This window comes from Exophiala viscosa (genome assembly GCF_022695815.1).
Source record: "Exophiala viscosa unplaced genomic scaffold EDD37scaffold_3, whole genome shotgun sequence".
Taxonomy (NCBI): Eukaryota; Fungi; Ascomycota; class Eurotiomycetes; order Chaetothyriales; family Herpotrichiellaceae; genus Exophiala; species Exophiala viscosa.
Genome location: NW_026944355.1, coordinates 995,104 through 1,010,762, shown reverse-complemented (window position 1 = coordinate 1,010,762; position 15,659 = coordinate 995,104). Strand labels below are relative to the sequence as shown.

Below are 15,659 nucleotides of genomic sequence, written 5' to 3'. Positions count from 1 at the left end.
TCTGGATGCGATGCGACCATGATACAACCTACCCAAGAGATTCCAAAGGTACTAGTGATGGACGAACTCGGGTTCGCTGTATTCGCGGGGCGCCGGCGTCTCTTAAGACTCTAAGCACGAAAACCAAATGCGTTATTTAAAGTTTTGACAGGTTTTGGAAGTCCACAGGGAGCAAAGCGGCTAATGACGAGGCCTGCAATTCATGCACGGAATCCCACTCTTTGACAGTCTTTGATGGCCGCACTTCTCCTCCCACCCCTCGCTAAAATCAACAGAAGACAAACCTCGTCGACCGTCCTATCCGCGTCCAGAAGCATCCCCGTTTTCCTTTCTGCAAGCAGCAAAACTCCATCATGCAGAGTGACCTTACGGACCGCGTTGCTTCTTTCCTCTTTCCTCTTTCCTCGCACTCTACCGTTATCCTCGACCAGTTGAAAGTTCTTTCCAGTGTACAGACTTTACTGCACTCGTCTGATCAACCGACACTCGTTCCCACTCTGGATTTCGTGGATACTGTCCACCCGTCTTTTCCAAGCCGTTTCAACCGTTCCTTTGCAATGCGTAATCTTTAATCATTGACCGGTTCCTCTCTCTTGTGCGACCTGTTTGTACCTGAACAGACAGACACTGTCGTTCAAAGTCCACGCCAACCGAATCAGCGATATCATCCCAGACGGACGCACTCAAGTCAACGATATTCGAGCCCGCCCTTGCTCAGTCTTCCTGATGGCGCTTTGACTTCCTCCTATACCACGAACACTCGGTCGGCCCTCATATAAATACCCAGGTACACGTAACGTCCAAAAATCCAACTGTTAAGACTCCAGACAACACCTTGATTGGTAGCTGCTGGACCGGAACCAACATTCCCTTCGTGGGTACGAGGCAGCGTTGTACTTATCTGGAACATATCTCGAGAAGGACCTCACGGAACTACACACCACTGCTTGAGAATGTCTATACAAGTGTGAGCGTACGAGGGGTTGCTCGTTTCACCATCTGCTTCAGAATCTCCACTCCACAAGTCCTTTTCTGCTACGACCTTTCACCATCACTATATACATTCAAACAATTTTCAAAATGTGCAAGGCTCACGTTCTACGCTTTTGCTGCGGGCATGGCGTCCTTATGGGGTTCGACGTCTGCAGACTGGCACCATGTCCTATCCTCAAGACTACCGGTGTCAAACTTCCACAACAACCATACAAATGTTACAATTGTCAAAACAGGCTATCGAACCTGTCATCAACAATGTCTTCGTCACGGGCAGGCTGTGATTCATCGATGAGTAGTCGAGACTCAGCCTCTTCTCAGGGTTCCTCAGCAAGTCCACCACGATCACCTATAGCGAGGACCAAGACTTCGGCACCTCTTCCCGGGGGCATCGCTCGCCAACCAACCGAATGCAGCATGCTGTCTCGAAGGTCCACTTGGAACGACTCGCTTCCAGCCAAGGCATTTGCTTTTTCGTGCTGTTCATCATCGCACTTCGTCACACCCCATTACATGATTCTGCCGAATCATCTTCCTCACCAGGATCATTCTTGCCCACCTTGTCAACTAGAAGAGTTGCGGATGAGAGCTGACAGGGAAGCTACTGCGTCGGCTAAGGCTGAATATCCCCATCTCACGGGCGAAATGTTGGTCAGTGACGGACGAGTCTGGGAGGATTGGCAGACAAAACCGACACTCGAAGGATACATTGACGAAAAACGGTCTGACGAGCGGCAGATGTGGCTGCATGTCACAAGGAAGTGGACGCAGGACCTGAAGAAGTTGCGGGTACTGGTTGCTGAAGAAGACGGTCTGGGTCTTCTAGGATGAAGCTGCTTGGGCCATCAGTTGAGGCCAACGGTCATGATTTATGAGGCGTTTAAAGAGATGGGAGGCAGGCCGTCAATTGAAGCGATACCCACGGAATCTTGGCGTCAGATTGTGACATGTGTCTGTATGGGGTGTCTATCCTGAGTCAGGCCAGAGCAGGTCCTGTATCTATGACTTGTCGAATCTACCACACACGTAGTGTTCTCCACGAAGTCCACTATCGAATGAAAATGTTGCTGTGATTGTGATAGACTGCACGACTGGCTCGCTAGTGACCGGTTTCCTGATATTGGTCGCGTGTCGAGTTGTTCCTGCCAAGATCCGGGGAAGCGAGAGGTTCCACTGCATTCAATTTGACATTCAACTTTGATTTTAGGTACTTCGTCAACTCAACCTCCACCAGCAGGACATAAGTAGTATGCCGAACTCCCTGTCACGCATAAGTCTGTTGCTATGCTCGTCTTCATGGTGCGTAGAGCGCAATCTGTATTGGGCGGCCATCTGAAGACTTGACTGAAACACTCCGGTCTGACAACTCTCAGACAACATGTGTCTCACAATAATCGTCTTGCTCCGGCCGTCCTTCACGGAACAACAAAGAACATGAGCAACAAAAGTTGACACAGGAGCCATATGCGCCGGCCTGATGTTGTCTCTAGCAAGTGTCTGCTGTGCCATCATCAAGCCAGAATAGAAATTAGCCCCTGGTCTCCCAATTTTCCTGTTTCAACAACCTACGAACTTTTACTCAGGCCACTCTTCTGGACTTCGATCCACAAGCTTGAGTAAGTCGATGATCTTTGTGGTCAATCTTTGTGCAGATAGCGCAGCCCAGGACTGTCTCAACAGACTTACAAGCAGCTGCGGCTGCATTGAGACCAGGCTGTATGCCTTTTTTGTTCAGCACTAACCCGCTCAATGACCATGTGTCTCCTGAAAACGTTACATGTCTTGAGATATTAACACAACCGAGCCAAGCCACAAGCAGGACATCGACACGGTCGGCGGCACTGCCCGCCAGGACCTGATCATAAGTGACACCCAGAAGACACCCAGCGCCGGAGCAAGGGCTTGCCATTGGCATGGAACTTCCCGGTGCAGGGTAACAAAGCGAATTTGGGACTTCTGTATCGCTTCCAGAATGGCTGTGTCCGTCTGATGCTATAGTAAACCCTCGCCATCTGTGTGGAATGTGGCTGCAAGACAAGTCTGTGTATGCAGCTTAGTGCTGGTCTTTGTCGGGCAGTGTTGTTTGTCAATAGACTGCAGGGAGTGCATAAAAGGGAGCTGAGGTATCCTAACATATCTCCTTCTGTCTCCCTATATTCAGCTGTGCAATACTCATCACATTCTTGGTATCTCTTTCTCACGACATCACTGTCAAAATGCTTACCGTTGATCAGCTTTGCCAGTATATTGGCATCAAGAACCCATCTGACCGCTCAACATGCATTGGATATGGACAAGCGAAACCGACTTGCGGTAACCCTGTTGCTGAGCGGTTCCGATTGGAAGCAAGGGCAGCTCTTCAAAATATATGCTATCTCCTTGACGCAAGCGGTAGCATTACTGAAGAGCTCGCCGACGAGTTGGAGAGTGTCGCTGTACTTCTGCATTGCAAAAAGAACCATCGATATCAGGCACCGGCAAAGGCGAATGACTGGATTAGAAGACTGGAGGATATCTTGGTGCAAACAGATGCAGAGAGACATCAACGTGAGACTCGAGCACGTGTCGAACCTCCCCCAGAGGACAGCAACACTCAAGGCGCATCTCATGTAGTTGTTTGCCGCGGCATGGCATCGCATACAGTTGAGGACCTTCTTGCCGAGTTGGCTCGCAGGCTCGCCTCGAGCAATCAGCTTGTCAGCGGTACTCAAGCAGTTCTGGAAGCTCACAGCAGGACGTATCAACAACCACCACACTCCACCTTGTCCTACCAAGAACACCCGCTTGCAGCCACAAATGCCCCTGTCACTAACTTCGCGGATGACGAATATTCGGGTTACTACTCCCAAGACGACACGGACGACGAGCATGCGCCCCCTGAATATTCCTCTCGGTACCAGCCGCCTGAGAGAGCTCGCTCTTCCACGCCACAGCCGCACATGCAACCACGGTCAGCACATTCACCTTCGCCGACAACTTCGTCGTCCTCTGCACGAAGCAGCCACAGTTCTGATTCGTCTCGAGATGAATGCGCCATCTGCTTGTCAGAATTTGGAAGAGGGAGTGAAACATGGCGCTGCGAAACATGCAGAAATGCGACTCATATGGATTGCTTCATTCAGTGGATGGCAAGTTCACCGGAAGACAATGTGAGATGCATTTATTGGTAAGTTCGACCCTTGATGAGGTCTACCATTATCGAATTGAGCTAACCCTATATCCGCAATAGTCGATCACCTGTTCGCACACATGATTGAGATAATTGCACAAACCCTGAAGCGAGACTGGATATCTTGGTCAGTCCGCGTGCACATGGGAGAGGCAGAGGTGAGTGTGGAGTGTGAACTTGGTAGCACTTTGGCATGATTGAAGTTACGAGGCTGGCTGGCTGATCGGAAATCATTACATTGTCAACCTGAGAAGCAGGATAGTGATCGGACTATGGTCTGGTATGAGCGTTTCTTTGATTTTATCGCTTGGGCGGAGTTGGAGCAACGGTGACACTAGGTCCAATCACTGTGTGTAGCAGCATTGGAACATGCATCTTACCAATCGTCAAGTGAGGTAGCTACTGCCCCTAACAACGAATTGACTGTTACCAGGTATGTTGTTCATGCGGACCACTTGAGCATCCGCGTAAATAAGGTGGAGTTGCTGCTCGGGAGTGCCCTGATGACATGCTGCATGCTTAGGTAGCGGGCCCGCCCAGCCAGCATTCCGGGGTCGGCAACTTTGACCTTGGAGACCTGCAGGCACCAGCCATCTTCTCTTGTTTATCACCAAGCTGCTTATCGAACAGCGAGATCCTACATCTCTTCTGGAGTAACCTGACGCAGGTCGTTGAACATTTACAATCACCATGCAACTCCGACAGTTGACAGCCCTCCTTTCCCTTCCAACCGCTATCCTTTCTTTCGTCGTCTTTCCCGAAGCCGAAGTCTTCCAGACTCATTCCGAAGATCTCAGTCTTGCGCTCACTTTACCCGTCCCAAAATACGTCGAATTCATTGAAGCGGTCCATCCGGAGCAGCGCATCCAAATCACAAGGCTATCTCCTGAGCATGTCGAACCTACGGAGGATCTAGAAGATACCGATGACCAACCTCTACCAGTGGTAATCTGGCATGGCCTGGGTGATTCCGCCGACAACAAGGGACTGAAAGAGGTGGCAGAATTGATCGACAGCGTCCATCCAGGAACATATACCTACATTATCTCTGTGGTTGGCGGCGCCGGGTCTGCAGATCGCCAGGCATCTTTCTTCGGCAATGTCACGGAGCAGCTCGAGTCTGTGTGCCACGCATTGGCCGAAGACAATATCCTGAAGACTGCGCCCGCTGTCGACGCCATCGGCTTCAGCCAGGGCGGTCAATTCCTGAGAGGCTATGTTGAGCGATGCGGTGGCTGGGCACCCAAGGTTCGGTCACTGATCACGTTCGGAAGTCAACATAATGGTATTGCGGAGTTTCAGAAATGCAAGAGCACGACAGATTGGGTCTGCCAGGGCGCCAATGCACTGCTGAAGAGCAGCACTGTCTGGTCGGATTTCGTGCAGTCGAGACTCGTGCCGGCGCAGTATTATCGCGACACGAACGATTTCGAGAATTACTTGAATCACTCGAATTTCTTGGCTGATATCAACAACGAGCGGAAGGTCAAGAATGCGACGTATGCGCAGAACATTGCCGCCCTGGAGAAACTCGTTATGGTTGTGTTTGATGAGGATAGAACGGTGATCCCAAAGGAGAGTGGGTGGTTCGCTGAGGTCAATTTGACTTCTGCCTCGGTCACGCAGTTGAAAGACAGGCCGATTTATATGGAGGACTGGATTGGGTTGAAGAAGCTGGATGAGAAGGGTGGTTTGGATTTCCTTGCGCTTCCTGGGGAGCATATGAATTTCAGTGATAAGGATCTCAAGGCGCTGTTTGCCAGGTATTTCGGTCCTTCTGGGAGGAAGTTCGAGAAGCCGTCTAAAGAGGATGGATGGAAGCTGGAGTTGTAGAGCCGGGTCCTTCAGGGGTTGGATGTATTATAGCAGGAGTTGCTTGTCTAGCTTTTATTATAATTGTCGTATAGGACGATGCTTGGGTTGATTTCCTTGAATAAGACCCTATTGACCCTCACGCAACGGGCCCCGGGGCGACACCGGAGATGCCCGCTGCCCCTGACAGTCCACGATACGATTGACCCATGTCACTGGCGGCCTTAGGTGACGTACTTTACACCTCTTACGTCTCCCATAAGTGGAACTGGTGAAATGCAGTATCAGTGCCAGTTTCGACTCATCTCATCAACAATACAAATCAGCTCGAATTGTTGACCACCTTGCGGAACGCTCAAAAATCAAAGTGTTTCGGCCCTGGCAAAGTGTTACTGCTAGCCATTGAAAACTCAACTTGGTGTTGGCAAAAGTCTGTGAAACTGTTGCGGACGTTGATCGCGCGTCCAAGCAAGGCCAGCCTCGTGCCGATCTGACTCAGTATCTCTTTGCTTATACATCATCATGGCTGCCCACAAGGAGACGAAAGCATGGACACGCGACGGCTTCATGATATCCATGGATCCGTCACTGGTGCCCATTGCGTCGCTCAACAAGGCATTTGACTCGGAAGAGATGTACTGGGCAAAAGCGCTGCCCGAGCCAGCTGTACGAGAAACCCTTGAGCATTCCTGGTGTTGGGGTCTATACTCACCTACACCGTCACCACCTGCGACGGCTGATGCCGAGTCATCTGATCACGCCGCAACACTCCACGAGATCGCCGAGTCGGTCCACAAACCCTCACAAGGCTCGGATCAGTCAACGGAAGAGCCGTCGCTGATAGGTTTTGCACGGGCAATCACCGACCGTGTCACATTCTTCTACCTCACCGATGTGTATGTCTTGCCGGAGTGGCAGGGCCAAGGGCTGGGCAAGTGGCTCGTCAGTTGCGTCCAGGAGGTCGTTGAGGATATGCCGCATCTGCGAAGGAGTATGTGCATCACCGGAGAGAGCAAGGAAAGTCGCGCTGCGAAGTTCTACAAGCAGCTGATGAATATGGATGCTATCACCGAGGGTATCACGGTGCTGAGCGCGAAAGGACGGGGAAACACGTTCTAAATAGTTCGCTTGTTGAAGTTCTGGCCACGTCGAAGTCTGTAACATATACTTAAAAGCCGCAAATCCCTGTGCAACGAGATTGAGTTTGTGAAGAGCTGTGCTGCTTGCCAGGTTGAGTCACAAATGTTAGATGCAAGAGGGTCTTGAAAAGTACCTTTCGCATGGTTGCACGAGTTTCTAAAGCTGGATGAGTCTTGTGATGAGTGAGGTGGGTTTGTACGGTAATGTGATGTTAAGAGAGAAGGCACGTCTGGGGCGTCGATCTCGTGAATGACTAATCAAGTACCCCGGCTTGGCTGTCGGTTCACTTCCGACACTCATCAAGCCATCTGCGTATCACGTCCGCTTTCCTTCCCAGCAGATCCTCATACAACAAGACAGAGCCGCAAGATCCCCTGCGTTGCTATGTATGCAACTGGGCACAGTCCAGAAACTGTGAAATCAACACGTTGAAGAAAGCCACATCCTCAAGTTAGCTCACAACGAGTCCAATTGCTTGGGCACTGACAATGTCTACGGTACGACGGCGAAGAAAAACAGGTTGCTTGACCTGCCGTCAGAGACGCGTCAAGTGTGACGAGCGGAAGCCGACATGTGAACGATGTGAGGCCTCGAACATCCATTGTGCTGGCTACGAACAAATGCGTCACATCGATGTCCGCCACCGTCCATTGCCAATCTCTCCCCAATCAACCCAGGAAAGCCCGCCGTCTTCACGCAACGACTCTTCTGCAGTACCTCGTTTCGAAGCGGATGGACTGCCACTGGTTGCTTTACCCAACAATCCCACACCAGCTCAACGGCCGCACGCAAGGGCACGCGATGTTCTTGCTTACCATCAATACCTCTTCAGAACTCTGCCTGTCTTATTCCCGGCTTGCAATTTCCATTTCTGGCGCGACACCCTATGCCAGGAAGCCTGGGAGACCGAGTACGTTTTCGATACCATTACAGCTCTTGGATCGTTGCATCGAGCATTCCTACTCCTATCTCGAGCAGAAAATGGCGAACGGACTAGAGGAGCAGATGGCAGGGTTTTGGCTCTTCAATCTTACACCATGGCTATCCAGGGTTTGTCCAGACATCTGCAGACGAAAACGCCATCCATGGACATTGTCATTGCCGTTGTGCTGTTGATGGCTTATTTCGAGGTACCGTGCGCCTCACAAGACTTTTGTACTGTCCATTAACTTTGTACCTAGCATTTCAACGGCAATATTTCAGCTGCCATACGTCATTTCCACATCGCGAAATACTACTATCTGGTGTCAGGCCTGGAACATGACAGTCCAGAGGCCCTGGTTTGCATCAAATCGTCCCTCCGACACCTGAGCTTCGTTTGTCGGATCGTACTACCTCTTCCACTGCAACTGTTCGATGAACGGAGCGCTTGCAGATTGGATCCTGACGAAAGAAGGTATACCCATGCTGCCGGAAAAGAAAGAAATGGAGCCCTTATCGCCGAGTATATGCACCAACTTCTTGACATCTTTTCCGCAGAAGAATACGTGGCGGACTTGCTTTGGAGTCCTTTCGTCAAGGACGTCGAAATGATCCCCATGGATAAGATCAAAACGGTTCAGGCAGATATCGAGGATTGGAAGAACAGATACAAGGACCCTACTCTACGGTCAGTCACGGAGCAGTACCCTTCAGGCATGAGCCGGCGTGATATCGATGGGCTCCTCACAACGCCGCATTCACGACTGGCACATACCTATCAATCGGCTCTGACCGGCGCTCTGTACCATTTTTGCATGGCAAGGCTCATGTGGGTCATGGCTCGCATCAACGAGAAAGATGAAGTTTACGAGCTTTCTGCATACTTTCATGTGAACGAAATCATACAATTATCACACTTCGCCAGAAAGAGTGGTGACAGTTCAGGTCGAGATCAGGATCACTGGGTGCTCGGTGAAGCATTGGAAGTGGGTTTTACGGCCTTGTTGTACCTAAGTGCTCAGTGTTGTCCAAGCAATTCCTGGAGAGACGCCATCATTCATCGTCTTCGAGCTATCGGTCGTGAGGGGCTGTTCAACGGCACAGCATTTGCAACAAGCCTTACCGTCCTTCGGAATTTTGACACGGGCCCGGCGACAGTCACACCATACCCTGGCTCATCAGACAGGCTCGGGCCACCACGATCACGGGCTATACCACTAATGTTCACGGAAAAAGACGGACATAATTTCATTTTGTATATTCTGGGTCCGTCGCCCGATCGGCTCGATGCCGTGCTAGGAGAGTATGAGGTTCTTTGTGAGGCCCATTGGAAGGTGTGTGAGGATGGAAGACAGACAGAACCGACCATTCGAGACTTTGACGACACTTTTTCTCCCGGACGCCCAACACGACCGGACTCGCACTGGCTTTTGAACCAGCCTATCATCGGCGACTGGATGGACACTTTTCGCAGCTCGGGCTTCGACATGGATCTCGCCATCCATGACCATATCAAAGGCACATCTGTTAGATTGCGATGATATTGACTACTGGACTGCAATGATTATGAAGCCGCCGTTTGAGTTGCCGTTCATCCCGACTTGATGCATTATTGGCCATGATCAACGAATGCAACCGTGTGGAGCCATCGATGGCGACATCGTGGGGAAGTATGGCAGAACCCTTCTTGGTGTACAAGAAATAAGTACTTATCACCACCATACGTCCCTGCAATTGCCTGCGGACTTCACATTATCTGAACTCCTCCGTTGTCTTGCCAAAAAAGAGACGTCTCATTAGTTTCGTTGAAACGAGCCAGAAAGATGTCTACAACTACTACGCTGGAGAAGACCGAGGTCAAGACTTCTACCCCAGACCCACATCAATACGACTTTAGCCGTCTCCAACCGTATGTGCATCCTCCCGAGACGAAAGCCGACCTCCCATGGTCCGAACTGGTCACTCTCGATCTCGAAGACTTCCACCAACCAGGCGGAAAGGAAAGACTGGCCAAGCAACTTGAGCATGCTGTACACCACGTTGGATTCTTCTACGTCAAGAACTATGGTATACCACAAGAGGAAGTCGATCACCAATTCACATTGGCCAAGAACTTTTTCGAGCTTCCTACCGAAGAGAAAGAGAAGTATGAAGTCAATTACAGTATAGCCGACTACAACGGCTGGCGTCGACTGGGCCTTCGCAGCCAGAACAACGTCAAGGACAACTACGAAATGTACAACTTTGCCAAATTCACAAAGGATTTCGAGGGCAAGTACAATCATCCCGACCTGATCAAGGCTCACCTAGCCGAGATCGAGTCCTTCCACCGCGCGCTCCACGCCAATGTGGTGCTGCCGTTGTTGCGCCTGTTCGCTATTGTCCTTCAACTGCCCGACGAGGAATATCTCGTCAAGCAACACACATACGAGAAGAAGAGCGAAGACCACTTCCGATACATGTTGTACCACCCGAGAACGGAAGAGGAATGGAAGGCCAGTGGTTACGGCTCCACAGGCGGACACACCGATCTGGGCACGGTGACGCTGCTATTCCGCCAGCCCGTCGCTGGTCTGCAGATCCTCGGTGAGGACGGCAACTGGACTTGGGTTTCTGCTCAGCCGGGCACCATCACCGTGAACCTCGCAGATACCATCTCTCACTTGACCGGTGGATGGCTGAAGAGTTCGGTTCATCGTGTCGTTGCACCGCCTGAAGATCAGCGCCAGTATAAGCGGACTGGTCTGCTGTATTTTGCTCGCCCACATAATGAGACTGTGTTGGTACCCATCACCGACTCGCCGGTACTGCAGAAGGCTGGTGTCAAGCCTCGTTTCGAGAAAGAGGTCACCATGGAAGAATGGGTTAGAGCTAAGCAGACTTTGCAGTTGAATCCGGATATTGCGGCGAAGAGGTATGCCGAGAGAGGTGATGGCACTGTCGAGGTTCTTGCCGGCTTCAGAGACCAAAAGTATAAGGAGTAGGTAGACCATGCAGCTGATGCATCCTGGCGAAGCTTTCACATTGACGGCCAATGACCCTGCGATCTTTCGGATGTTCTGTAGACCGTAGTACTATCCATCCCAGGCGCCATGCACCCCTCAAGCTCGAACAGCAACCACAAAAAGCCGAGGATACTTGAGACACACCTTTCCGTCATAGAGTGGATCATACGCCTCCCTGATCTTCGCCAGATACATGTCCATGAACTCCTTCCGCTCGTTTTCGTCAAGCGGATCAATATAAGGTCTAAGCCCAGTGCCCTTGACCCATTCGACGATCGCGGCATGGTCGTCCAAGACATGATAGTAACTCGTCTGCCAGATATTCACGTCCTCGCACAACGGTTTGAACGCGTCGTAGAGTTCGGCCGGTGATTGAAACGGGACTCTGCCCCATTGTAGATCCTTCAACTTGGAGAACTTGCCGGATCCAGCGACCGCGCGCATGGATTCGTGGGTCGGCTCGTCGAAGTTGTCGGGCACTTGGAATGCGAAGACTCCTCCCGATTTGAGCGTGGAGAGGAGGCGGGTTAATGTGTCGAGACGTGTATCGGGTGGGAGCCATTGATATACGGCGTTCGAGTACAAAATGTCAACGGGAGAGTCTGGGTCGGGATGGTATGTTTGCAGGTCGCCGAGCTGGAAGTCAATTTCTGGTAACGTCTGGCGGGCTTTGGCGATCATATCCGGGGAGGAGTCGATACCTGTTAGATGCGAGTCTGGGAAATGTGTGCGTAGAATGGCGGTGGAGTTTCCTGGACCACAGCCTATGTCTATGATACGTTTGGGAGATGCCGCTGCGACGGGTATTTGTGAGAGGAGGTCCTTTGCTGGACGGGTGCGTTCGCGCTCGAATTTGAGATATTGCGATGCGCTCCAGTCTTTTTGGGATGACATTGTCGTTGGAGAGCTGTGGAACTGATGTCGGGACTGTGTTGTAAGTGGTGGTATATGATGAGGTCGAGGACACGGGGATCTGGCGAGGCTTTGGGCTGGAGAGGAGCGAGCGAGGTGCCTGGCGATCAGTGTGGTGCTGGTCGTGGTTGTGCCGCGCATTCTTGTTGAGCGTCTAATAGCTGAGCACTGGAATGATCTGTTCATGAGAGATTAGGCCTGATATACTGTTAGTATAATTGACATTGCGCGATTTTCGAGGTTGAAAATGTCTGGACTGACTCATTATGATGTGGCCGATGTCGGGGAATGCCCCGGCAAGGCTCATTGACAAGGCTGTGAGACTAAACGAGCATGGGCAGGCTCGAATGACGCGTGCTCAATATCTGGCAGTGTTCAAGGATCAATTACTACAGTACTGTAACACACTGCGCCTGCCTGGAGAACACGGAGAAGTATCTACAAGGTTTGTACAGATAATCCACAAAGCCCAAACTTGCCAATGGAGCTCTTACGCCTTCGAGGCCGCTCTCGACGCCCTCCTCGCTTCAGCCATATTGGCCTCAACCATGCCTTGCACATTTGGTCCGTCGTAGTTCTTCATGGCATGAACAAGCCACCAGAACGTAGTCAAAAATAGCACACCGGCAAGAATGACCGCATTATAATTCATTGCTGCTGTCGTGGTCGGCAGAGCGTACTACACCATTGTTAGCATTATCCATGATATTGCATATGATGCAGACTTACCGGAAAGCAGTAGAGAATGTTGAAGAAGATGATAAAGCACGTCGCAATGCCATTCACAGCATAGCCCCATTTGCCCATGTAGAATGGTCCGGCGGGCATGTATTTCCGCCCAGTGAACATGTTTGGTGCAAAAGCCAACGCGTATGAGGTACTGCTGAGAATAATGAATGATCCAGCAAGATCCGTGAATGCGGTCTTGCTACCGAGCGTGATCGCACCAAGTCCGATTGTCAAGAGTCCTGTCAGGACCGTGGCTTGAACGGGACAGCTGAGTTTTTCGTTGGCCCGGCTGAAGAATCCCGAGAACGGTACCGCATTATCTCGAGCAAGTGCCCACCACGTCCGACCGACCGTAAGGAATGTCCCGATCAAGCACGGTGTCAGCGACAAGAAGATGATGAATAACAGACCGAAGGTGGCGGCCGTACTACCGGTAGCCTGGTAGTAAGCCTGGGCGAGAGGGAAGGAGCCATTGCTGGACTGAACAGCACTAAGGTCGCTGACGCCATAGAACAGGGCGATGGCGAAGCAGAAGGCATATATGAAGCCGAGGCCGATCTGCGCAAAGATGGCCTTGGGGAGGTCTCGTTTCGGGTTAGGAAGTTCTTCGGCCATATGAGTGACGGCATCAGGAGTTCCAATCGTGAAAGCGCCGTTCAGGACACCGGTAAGAAAGGCGATTCCACCACTCCAGCCGGTATCGTTCTGGAAATTGGTCCATACAAAGCTTGACGTAGCGTGCTTCGAGGGCATCGCTGCGAGGGTGATAATTGTGACGACACCACCTATGGTAACGATGAAGAGACCGAAGTGCTGCATATACGGCAGGATGCCGTTGAAGAAGATGGTGACCGAAACGCATATTATAGTGATCAATAACAGGCCGACAAAGATATTCCAGGACTGAATGACATAGGTCGGATGATACAAGAAGTACATCTGGACGCACAACTCGGACATGATGTAGACGATGGACGCGAGGTCGAAAAGCCAGCCGAAATAGTTGAGCGCGCCAGCGAAAAATCCGATTGAACGTCCCCATTTTGGTCCTGGAGTAATGGACGCCCAGTGATAAACTCCGCCAGAAGAGGGAACTGAAGATGCAAGCTCGGCGATGGATGCGTTGATGAAGGCGTAGTAAAATGCTGCAATCCAGAGCTCCCAGATGATACCAGGTGGTCCGCCATTGTCTGTACAGAATCAGCTAGCCGTTCTTCACAAGGTAGGGGCACAAACGTACAGATACTGACTGCGAGAGAGGTTCCAAGAGCCACCCAAGCGTTGTCCACCGTCAATGCCAAACCACAAATACTCAACAGACCATATTGTCGTTGCAACACGTCTTTGTGGCCAGAAGCATTTATGATTTGCCCGTTCATGGTTATGACGACATCGTCTGCATCGGCAAGATCCTGTAGGGACTGTTTACGTTCTCCATTTGGAAGGTCAGGTCTCTTCTCCCCTTCCATGACGCCGTCGCCCATTGTCGCCATGATTGAAACCTTGAAAGAACGATACTGAATGTGCTCAGGAGAGAGCAGAGCGCCCTGAGCCAGTATTTAACGACCTGATTTTTCGGACATTAAGCGCGGCAAACGGGTCGTAGGTGGAACGTCATGAACTTTTGATATCAGCCCTAGGGCCATGAAGAGTGATGTGGTGATGTAAAAGCTTTGCTTGAAAAGGGGATAAGCAGCACATGGCGGTGGGACTGAGAGCCATGCTTGCCTCTAACCTGCTTATCGAACCAAGTACTGGAGGCTAGTCTGTTGCTTATCGTGCACCGAAGGATGCGCCTATCTTTGAACAGTCAGATGGACGACTAAAACAAAAGATACAAAATGAACCTGAAACAGAGTTTTGATAGGTTGGAGATTAGAGAAACGAAGCCTGGGGATCTGCCGAGAGATTATGGAACCATGTACCTGAGGCTGCCACCTTCCCGATCGAGTTTCACGGACCGACTTCTGTAGATCGGGCCTTCTCCCGTAAGCCGGTTCGACCACTGGTGACGAACACCATATTTGCGATTGGAGAGATACCATGTGTGCTCTCGTGCTCGCACATGGCACATCCAAGCATGAAGTGCCCCACGGTCATGAAATTGACGTTAAAAAAAGGACTCTCGACTCTGCACGGGACAACGGCCATCGGATGTACATTTCCAGTCACAGGGCACTGTTGTCAAGTAGCAAAGACACAATTCATATCCACGTTGAAGTGTTTGCCTAGGACTGATCTTGGCTGCGTTCAGACAGCGTCAGAGCATCTCACAAGCAACCACATACTGCCGTTTTGCCAGACCTGGCACGCGGACTGCCTCTTACCGCAGTCTCTCGAGGCTCGTATTCTGTGACCTGCCTCAAATGGCAGCTTGACATGTTCATCGGTAGTTGTCCACCCAATCAGCCATGCGCTCATCGCGAGAGCCATATTGTGACGTCCCATCCCCTCAAACTCACCATTGCTCGGTCATTGAACCATTGAACGTCCTCACAGTTGCAGATATCATGATACAGCATAGGCAAATTCGGAGACAGTCATCCTTGCAACCAATGACCCTCGATGTACAAGTCAATGATTGCGGCATACCATGAAACTGAGACAGGAGAGTCATGTAGGTAACCCGGGGAAGATGATGCAGCGACCATCACGTGCAATATGTCAACGAAGCCATAATGAACCCTGAATAGGGGTTTGGATAGTATGCCACAAACAGACGCTTCGATACATGGTCAAACAGAAGCGGACGTACGGTCAGAAACGCTGATGAAGAATATTGCCGGGTGGCCTGTCGACGTATGGCCGTTGGTCGTCGACTTACCGCTCTCTGGATAGTCGCGTGATGTCAAGCCACAATCTTCGTTGCCCTAGCTTACCAAACCTGTTGAACCCAGGCATGTTCATCCACTGTCGCGAAGGACATATCGAGAGCGCAGGCTGCACTGAATTGTCATTCCCCGAACGCTTGATTTTGT

At 51.1% G+C, this 15,659-nt stretch overlaps 8 protein-coding genes across 8 annotated transcripts; 6 read left to right on the top strand and 2 right to left on the bottom strand.

Annotated features, from left to right (window-relative positions):
- The first annotated feature begins 826 nt into the window (after nt 1–826).
- Nucleotides 827–1,908, top strand: EDD37DRAFT_322024 (uncharacterized protein). Its single transcript, XM_062811469.1, has one exon. The coding sequence runs from the start codon at nt 1,081–1,083 to the stop codon at nt 1,822–1,824; it is 744 nt and encodes a 247-aa protein (XP_062671816.1). The 5' UTR covers nt 827–1,080; the 3' UTR covers nt 1,825–1,908.
- A 1,301-nt stretch (nt 1,909–3,209) lies between these two features.
- EDD37DRAFT_648380 (uncharacterized protein) lies at nt 3,210–4,250 on the top strand (the record flags this gene model as incomplete). Its single annotated transcript, XM_062818005.1, has 2 exons — nt 3,210–4,159; nt 4,223–4,250. The coding sequence occupies 2 exons, from the start codon at nt 3,210–3,212 to the stop codon at nt 4,248–4,250; spliced, it is 978 nt and encodes a 325-aa protein (XP_062671815.1).
- Nucleotides 4,251–4,520: 270 nt separating this feature from the next.
- Nucleotides 4,521–6,086, top strand: EDD37DRAFT_625842 (palmitoyl-protein thioesterase). Its single transcript, XM_062816270.1, has one exon. The coding sequence runs from the start codon at nt 4,853–4,855 to the stop codon at nt 5,993–5,995; it is 1,143 nt and encodes a 380-aa protein (XP_062671814.1). The 5' UTR covers nt 4,521–4,852; the 3' UTR covers nt 5,996–6,086.
- Nucleotides 6,087–6,171: 85 nt separating this feature from the next.
- On the top strand, nt 6,172–7,254 carry EDD37DRAFT_625841 (uncharacterized protein). The gene has a single exon (XM_062816269.1). It carries the CDS (start codon nt 6,497–6,499, stop codon nt 7,091–7,093), a length of 597 nt encoding a protein of 198 aa, XP_062671813.1. The 5' UTR covers nt 6,172–6,496; the 3' UTR covers nt 7,094–7,254.
- Nucleotides 7,255–7,269: 15 nt separating this feature from the next.
- Nucleotides 7,270–9,717, top strand: EDD37DRAFT_321851 (uncharacterized protein). The gene is made up of 2 exons (XM_062811464.1): nt 7,270–8,244; nt 8,296–9,717. The coding sequence occupies exons 1-2, from the start codon at nt 7,603–7,605 to the stop codon at nt 9,574–9,576; spliced, it is 1,923 nt and encodes a 640-aa protein (XP_062671812.1). The 5' UTR covers nt 7,270–7,602; the 3' UTR covers nt 9,577–9,717.
- Nucleotides 9,718–11,293, top strand: EDD37DRAFT_321909 (gibberellin 2-oxidase). The gene has a single exon (XM_062811466.1). It carries the CDS (start codon nt 9,859–9,861, stop codon nt 11,017–11,019), a length of 1,161 nt encoding a protein of 386 aa, XP_062671811.1. The 5' UTR covers nt 9,718–9,858; the 3' UTR covers nt 11,020–11,293.
- On the bottom strand, nt 11,078–12,321 carry EDD37DRAFT_321526 (trans-aconitate 2-methyltransferase). The gene is made up of 2 exons (XM_062811462.1): nt 12,214–12,321; nt 11,078–12,150 (listed from the first exon to the last, which is right to left on the bottom strand). Exon 2 carries the CDS (start codon nt 12,136–12,138, stop codon nt 11,137–11,139), a length of 1,002 nt encoding a protein of 333 aa, XP_062671810.1. The 5' UTR covers nt 12,139–12,150; nt 12,214–12,321; the 3' UTR covers nt 11,078–11,136.
- Nucleotides 12,322–12,442: 121 nt separating this feature from the next.
- EDD37DRAFT_562076 (choline transport protein) lies at nt 12,443–14,060 on the bottom strand (the record flags this gene model as incomplete). The annotated part of the gene is made up of 3 exons (XM_062813897.1): nt 12,443–12,631; nt 12,682–13,871; nt 13,922–14,060. The coding sequence occupies 3 exons, from the start codon at nt 14,058–14,060 to the stop codon at nt 12,443–12,445; spliced, it is 1,518 nt and encodes a 505-aa protein (XP_062671809.1).
- Nucleotides 14,061–15,659: the final 1,599 nt, after the last annotated feature.

What these genes read in the sequence shown, in the direction of transcription:
- EDD37DRAFT_322024 (XM_062811469.1), top strand. Translation starts at nt 1,081, where the DNA reads ATGTGCAAGGCTCACGTTCTACGCTTTTGCTGCGGGCATGGCGTCCTT.
- EDD37DRAFT_625842 (XM_062816270.1), top strand. Translation starts at nt 4,853, where the DNA reads ATGCAACTCCGACAGTTGACAGCCCTCCTTTCCCTTCCAACCGCTATC.
- EDD37DRAFT_625841 (XM_062816269.1), top strand. Translation starts at nt 6,497, where the DNA reads ATGGCTGCCCACAAGGAGACGAAAGCATGGACACGCGACGGCTTCATG.
- EDD37DRAFT_321851 (XM_062811464.1), top strand. Translation starts at nt 7,603, where the DNA reads ATGTCTACGGTACGACGGCGAAGAAAAACAGGTTGCTTGACCTGCCGT. An exon ending in TGTTGATGGCTTATTTCGAG is followed by an intron (nt 8,245 to 8,295) that starts GTACCGTGCGCC and finishes CTTTGTACCTAG; the next exon opens with CATTTCAACGGCAATATTTC.
- EDD37DRAFT_321909 (XM_062811466.1), top strand. Translation starts at nt 9,859, where the DNA reads ATGTCTACAACTACTACGCTGGAGAAGACCGAGGTCAAGACTTCTACC.
- EDD37DRAFT_321526 (XM_062811462.1), bottom strand. Translation starts at nt 12,138, where the DNA reads ATGAACAGATCATTCCAGTGCTCAGCTATTAGACGCTCAACAAGAATG.